This window comes from Argentina silus, assembly GCF_951799395.1.
Source record: "Argentina silus genome assembly, chromosome: 2".
Lineage (NCBI taxonomy): Eukaryota > Metazoa > Chordata > Actinopteri > Argentiniformes > Argentinidae > Argentina > Argentina silus.
In genome coordinates, this window is record NC_139656.1 from 32,338,582 (window position 1) to 32,346,133 (window position 7,552).

At 44.0% G+C, this 7,552-nt stretch overlaps 1 protein-coding gene across 1 annotated transcript; it reads right to left on the reverse strand.

Annotated features, from left to right (window-relative positions):
• Window positions 1–473: 473 nt before the first annotated feature.
• Window positions 474–3,462, reverse strand: msx2b (muscle segment homeobox 2b). Its single transcript, XM_083696369.1, has 2 exons — window positions 3,059–3,462; window positions 474–1,816 (listed from the first exon to the last, which is right to left on the reverse strand). Exons 1-2 carry the CDS (start codon window positions 3,420–3,422, stop codon window positions 1,389–1,391), a joined length of 792 nt encoding a protein of 263 aa, XP_083552495.1. The 5' UTR covers window positions 3,423–3,462; the 3' UTR covers window positions 474–1,388.
• Window positions 3,463–7,552: the final 4,090 nt, after the last annotated feature.

A 7,552-nucleotide genomic window follows, 5' to 3' on the forward strand; every position in this document is an offset into this window, starting at 1 on the left:
TTTCCCCAGCCCCATCCCTCAGCTTTTAGAGAAAAAGTGGCGGGGAGACCGCTTTGTTGTTGTTTGAATCCCAGATTGCCCCTTTAACAGCACCACAGTTTCCAGTCAAGCAACGAAAGAACAGTGTTGAGTGAGAGATAGGGTGAGGCATTTCCTGAGGCAAAACTTTGTACATTAAAATGCAAATCACCCACTACGATGTCTTGAAGCATGCTTCAATCTGACAACACAATTCCATTCACAGCCGAATCATAGTAACTGGAAAATCTGGATACCTTTCAGCGCTCACATCTGAGACTTGTCATGTGATAAACAGAAGCACTCGTACAATGAGACACAGAACAGCGAAAAAAACAGCTGTGCTTCTGTGTGAGATTGGCAAACTGTTCCCTCACAGTTTCCTCTTGATGATATAATGTAAAATATAACATATTCATGCTGTATCAATAAGAAAACAGACCAGAAAACAGTTTTGGAAGACTTTTTAATTTTGGAAGACTTTTTTTAATTTTGGGTTGGTGTGACAAAGACATTATAAAACAGCACAGCTCCTTCCAAAGGAGCGCTCAGGTCAAAGGAGAAATAGTATAAATACAATTTTGGTCAGACATTTTTCCCACTCACTCCCTCCATTCATTTCCAGCATTAAAAGTTGAAAGTGAGAGTCAAATAAATACGCATACACAAATTAAATGATGGGTCTACAAATGCCTGATAAAGGTCATAACTGAAGTGCTGAAAAGATGTAATTTTCTACAATAAAACCTACATGAAATATCAACAACATGTTTAACTAGGGAGGACAGAGGTAACCTTTCTTTTTAAATAACGAAGGGTACGGTAAGTACGCATTGAAATCAAACCTACCTGCCTCCAGGAAGAAGGGGAACAAGACAGACCTGAATTATGAATTATAATACACTCGTATTTCAACTGAATGTTTAATGGCATACAATGACATCATATACAACGAGCCATAATTTAATCAAAACCGCAGATGCAATTAGACCAAATAAAATGTGCATTGGAATGTATCAATTGAAGTAAACCGGAAACACTAGTTTCATACCATCACAGTGACGGCCTCGTGACGGCCCCATCGCTGTCCATCCACAGAAGACAAAACAAGGCACAAGAGGAACGACTCATCATTAAGGTTCTTTGGTGAGGAAGGCACTGCATCTTCTCGTGTGTACGGTACGCTCACAGCATGCAAACCTTTCACCGCCACCGTGGCCGAGTGTCTGTAGCACACAGAGACAAAGGTCAGAGTTGAAACAGAGCGAGACGACGTCCCAGTGTCCAACATGAATACACCAGCAGTCCAGCCTGCAGAAGCTCACAGTACCAGTACCAGGACCAGTACCAGTCCGGTATATTCCTCACGATCATGACAGGTGGTACATGCTGTACCCTAGTGGCGTGGCGTACAGTCCTAGGGGGGAGAGGGGCAGCAGGGGTCGTTGGTGGTAGGGGTAGGCCTGCCCGTACAGGGACATGGCTGTGTGGAGCTGGGCGCCCAGGGGCATGGGTAACGTAAACCCTGGCTGCAGCGCGGGTTTGGCGGCCATTTTGAGCTTCTCCAGCTCGGCCTCTTGTAGTCTCTTGGCCTTGGCCCGGCGGTTCTGGAACCAGATCTTGACCTGGGTCTCGGTCAGGGTGAGCGAGGAGGAGAACTCGGCGCGCTCGGCGATGGACAGGTACTGTTTCTGCCGGAACTTTCTCTCCAGCGCCAACAGCTGAGAGGTGGTGAAGGGCGTGCGAGGCTTGCGGTTGGTCTTGTGCTTCCGCAACGAACAGTTAGGACTCCCCTGGCCTGCAGAGAGAGAGAGAGAGAGAGAGAGACAGAAAGAGAGAGAGAGACAGAAAGAGAGAGAGTGAGTGAGAGAGAGAGAGAGGTTAAGGAATAATATTGATTTGATTTAACAAAAGGTGTGTTCTACTACTAGAATACCTGTGTAGACTTACTTTGTTTTTATAGACAAATAATTACCATAACAACCAATCTATTGTAAAGTATATCACAGTATAGACCTTTGTTAGGATAAGAAAAAAACAGATAATGATGAGGAGAGAACTGATTGAGTGGCTTATTCAATTATTGAACTGGGATTGAAATCAATGTTTAACTGATTAAACGTGTTTAAACTGATTGCATACCTACTGTAGGCCTACATATCTGGCTTAGCACTGTAAAAACCCATCACCAATTCAAACATTCTCCTCACATAAAACATAGACTGATATTCCTTGAATATCTCATTCAGTCCACTGTCTTAAGATTCACATTGTACAGGTGCATTATCAGTCAATGGAAATGTCAGATATAGTTAGTATGGTGGTGTGTTTAGGGAATATGCCAGGACTGCTCTTTGTCTGAGGGAATTTTCAGCCATCCTGACAAGCACACGCAAACCACCTTGAACTAAAAGGCATCGGGGAATAGCCAAAAAAACACACACACGTCAAGGATTTGAAAAAGACTGATAAGATGTCTGTAAGATTTTCTGATTATATTGTCAAATTGTCAAATTGTGACTACGTGTGGTTGTTGTATAGGCCTACATAAAAGTAAACTATATTGACTCAAAGTTAAGAAGATACTGTATGAATATATAGGCCTATCTGAATTATTTCAAATGTTGAAATTGTACACATATTATTCTAAAGCTACACTGAATGTCAAAACACTGACCCGGTTAATGGTGTGGTACAGGCTATTTTTCGTGTGTTCAATAAACACATATAGGCTAGATGATGATTAGGCCTTTAATAGTATTAATATTTGGGGTATATATATATATATATATATATATAACATTTAGTTAGTTCACACCGCCTGTCAAACAATACTATACTTATTGGAATAACACAGGCCTAATAACAAGAAGCAACCGATACACTTTATAATCCTACCATAATCTAATATATTGCTTTCCAATGGATCAATGGATCTGCACAAACAAGAATAAACACTATAAATGATTCGCTATTTAAATGTACTTTTTTTAAAATATGATATTTTTTATCTCTGAAAAGTTTTCCAACAGTGACTTACGGGGTTGCGCAGGGAACCGCGGGCCCATAACCCAGGCAGCACACTCCTCCGGTTCTGACGACTCCGACTTCACCGGCGACGGAGGGATAAAGTGTTTTCGGATTCCCTCGGGAGGGCTGTACGTTTCTCGGCACAGGTACGGAGATTTCGGAGTCTTTGAGAACGTGACCACAGAGAGATGTTCCGGTTTGCTTGTGAGCTCGCTGTGAGTCTTCCTCCCCGACATAAGCGACTCTACGCTGAAAGGATGACTTGACACTTGGGTTCTGCGCCCATCCATCGTCCTCTGCGCCGGCTCCGGTCGGCTATCCTCCTCCGACGAACTGCTGTTACTGTCCCTCAAACTCACATGGGAGGAAGACATTCCCCCGAAATATGTCCCAACGGCTCACGGTAGGGCTGACAGTCGCGGGGCAGGGGAAGTTCAGAGTAGGGGACCGAGCTGTCAAAAGTGAGGAGTAAGTCAAATCGTCACGTGGCGCTGGTTAAACTTTCAGCCAATCGCAGCGCAGCCGACATTTAGGAGCGGACCTCTGATGCCGTTGATTGGTCTCTAGATTACAAGGGTTCCAACATATAGGCGGTACATCACATGGTGCGCTCACTGTGACGGATTACATCAAACATAACCTCAAGAGATTATGTAAACACGGGCCCCATGCGGATAATTTACACCCAATTATGAAGGAGATAAACACAGATGAACAATCTCTCTCACAGGATATGGTTTTTCCTGATTGTTAAACGTTGCCTCAAAACAGACTACACAACATTGATGGGAAAAAACTTTCTTAGCTCAAATGTGTATCTGTACTGTAGACATATCATGCACATTATTATGATCATTGAAGAGTGACCGTGACTAACATCTGTAGTCTAGATCTGATCTACTGAGTTGCTTTGACGTTGCAACTTGCACATCTATGAATGCACCATTATTTTAGTTCCAGTACATCTGTGACGCAGAAATTAACACCCCATGAACAAATATTCTGCTTTTTAATGTGCAGATTTATTGTCTTGATAAGAGCCATGGGTGAACACACCTGATACATCACACTGGTGGAACGTTGGCACCCCTCACCTGACCAGAGTGCCTCCAGTGTCTCTTGTGTTCATATTCAAGACAAACTATTATAGACTATGATGTAATGTATTCCTTTTCATTCGTGTATCATTTGTATAGTATACATCAAATATACTATAATATGCAAAATAATGCGTTCTTACATGCTGAAATTACGACAAACACTTGCCAAGTGTCAATATTTCAATCACCCATATGCCGCTGTGTGCATTTTAGAACAACAGTTCTGTCTTCCACTGAAATGTTTTCTCAGAGGCCTTGGGTTTATATTCCAGACACAAGATCCAAGACCCCAAGCCAAATGACTTACTCTACTGAGCTCAAACAAACAAAACAAAAACTCTTTCATGATATCCATGACTATCTACATAATTTGAAGAGGACAAATTTGTTCTAGTAATGCTGTGTAGGAATTCAATTTAGTTGATCCACTTAATAACCTTTACAAATTAGAACACGTGAATTGGAAATAAATATCAGCCATCATTTTACGAAGTCTTACCTATGTTCAGCAGCCAATGAACTGGTATGAGCTGTGTGTGTGTGTGTGTGTGTGTGTGTGTGTGTGTGTGTGTGTGTGTGTGTGTGTGTGTGTGTGTGCTTGTGTGTGTACGCTGCTTGTGTGTGTGTACATTTGCGTGTGTGTGTGTGTGTGTGTGTGTGTGTGTGCTTGTGTGTGTACACTGCTTGTGTGTGTACACTGCTTGTGTGTGTGTACATTTGCTTGTCTGTGTGTGTCTGTGTGTGTATGCGTGCTTGTATGTATGTGTGTGTGTGTGTGTGTGTGTGTGTGTGTGTGTGTGTGTGTGTGTGCGTGTGTGTATGTGTGCTTGTATGTGTGCTTGTGTGTCTGTGTGTCTGTGTGTGTGTGTGTGTGTGTGTGTGTGTGCTTGTATGTGTGCTTGTGTGTGTGCTTGTGTGTGTGTGTGTGTGTGTGTGTGTGTGTGTGTGTACGTGTACACTGGGGCCTACAGGGCTGCGGAGTCTGAGCGAGGGCGTCGTTCCCATGAGCCTCGGCGTTATTAAACGGGGGTGATTTCACAGACAATCAGAGGTTTGCGAAGGCGCCAGTGAGCGGGCAGATGAAAGCCTGGCTCCTCAGGGGAGAAACTGTTGCACTCCGCTCAGGAGTCACCTCCCCGGCAGCCCTGGCCACGCCCCCACCCCCAGGGCTCCATGTCGATCACAACCCTGGTCCTTCCTGCTGCTCCCAGATAGACAGACAGACAGCCTGACAGACAGACAGACAGCCTTGACAGACAGACAGACAGACAGGTCACTGCTAGTGATGCATGGGAACGACATGTCGTATCTTACAGTCAGCTGAGCCGGCAGCAACCGACGGCACTTTCATATCTGATATGTGAGGAATGAGAACGAGTGAGCGAAGCCTCGTGTGAACAGAGACCAAACATCGCTGAGAAGAGGAGGAGGAGGAGGGGGGAGGAGAAGGAGGGAGGAGAAGGAGGGAGGAGGAGGGAGGAGGAGGAGGAGGGAACCCCCCTGAGTACAGAGCGGCCCCTCAGATCATTAGAAACGCATCCTCATTCCTTTTTCCACAATCTCTTTGGGCTTGATAAAAAAAAGAAGAAAAAAAAAAAGAGGAAAACAATTTTCCCTGAGAAGAGAGACGGGGTAGGGGGGAGGAGGAAGGGCTGGGGGGGAGGAAGGGGGGGGGGACCCTGTCAGAAGAGCGTTCCTGGTAGTGTTGGTATGTTTGGACACACCTCAAGCATTGTAATTATGGGCTGGCGTTTGAAGTGGTGGAATGTGGGTCTGTCTAAGAACCCTGTTCTTCTCCACTCACACACACTGTTTACACTCCCGTGAGACCACTTTACAGCCCCTCTGATCCCACAACACACAATACCAACACCCATACCTTTTCACTAGGAAGTAAGTATTTTAAAATTGGACTATTGGATGGATTTATAGGGTAAACATACAGTACCAGTCAAAGGTTTGGACGCAAACTTGCCAAGAGTGTGCAAAGCTGTCATCAAAGCAAAAGGTGGCTACTTTGAAGAATCTAAAATATAAACCATATTCTGGTTTGTTTAACATTTTTTTTGTTTACTACATAATGACATATGTGTTCTTTCATGGTTTTGATGTCTTCAATATTAATCTCCAATGTAGAAAATAATTCAAATAAAGAAAAACCACTGAATGAGAAGGTTTGACTGGTACCGTATGTTGGAAGATGGGTTATCTTTTTTAGATATGCGGAGTTTGTCGTTTGATCAGTGTTTCGATCAAAATTCATCGTCTCTCTCGATAGGTTTGTTGCCATGCCAACGAATTAGACACCTCAATACTGTATCGATATGATATACAACAATACTGTTTATTTAATATATAGCTACCTGGTTATACAAGTAAATCTGTGCAGAACAGGGGAGGCTGGTGGAGCTAGAAATCGGAGGACGGGCTCATTGTGATGCATGGGACGGAACGAGGAATGGTGTTTGATCCCATTCCTCATTCCATCTCATGCATTACAACAAGCCCATCCTCCGATGTCTACCTCACCAGCCTCCACTGGCACAGTACAGAACATATAATCTCCAATAACAACAAAACAAGTATCCCTCCAAAACCAAAATCAGCAAACCGCCAAAAAAAACAAAACAAAAAAACAGCCTTTGAATAAAAGTCAGGGACCTTGTCAAACCTGTTGTTCAAACGTAGTGTGGTGTGTTAGCCTGACAATCTGCTGTCATCATATTGTTCTTATTAACACCTTCATTAAGACTCCGATATCCTCGGTCTGTCCTCCAACCGAGGCCTCGCTGTAATGAGCCTAAATGACTACCTTCAATAGGTGGATGGCGCCAGGGCCAATTAGCCCTCAGTGGAGGAGACGTCTATTCAGCAGGCAGAGAATGATCCTGTCATGGTGAAACATTTGTGCTCACTCTGCTAATGACATCTGACGAGGGTAATCTGTTGTTTGACTCGAGCTCCTTTTGTTGTGGTTGAACATCAGCTGATGATTGGAGGAGGAGGAGGAGGAGGCGGCATACAGAGGAACAGGGCCAGGAGAGTCTCCTCCAGGTTCAATGTTTTTTTTGGGGGTTTCTTTTTTTTTTAAAGCATTATTCATCGTAGTTTTTTGAAAGGGGTGAAACAGAAACTATACAGGCCTCGCCAAGAAAAGAGATAGAGTCAGTGACCCCCGTGGGGACTTCTGGGGTATCTGTGTCAACCTGCTCACTCTGAAAAACAGTCATCTGGCCAAATGCCACGTCAAATTATGTCTTGAACTCTCCTTGACAGTATGATGAAGTGCTGTGTAATTCTTCATCCAATAAAGGTCCATATCTCTCCTCCACGCCCCCCTACATCCCCTGAACCATATGATTACCAGCCTTTTGCTATCATTTCAGAGGTGAGGTATTGCACAG

What these genes read in the sequence shown, in the direction of transcription:
- msx2b (XM_083696369.1), bottom strand. Translation starts at nt 3,422, where the DNA reads ATGTCTTCCTCCCATGTGAGTTTGAGGGACAGTAACAGCAGTTCGTCG. An exon ending in GCGGTTCCCTGCGCAACCCC is followed by an intron (nt 1,817 to 3,058) that starts GTAAGTCACTGT and finishes CTCTCTCTGCAG; the next exon opens with GCCAGGGGAGTCCTAACTGT.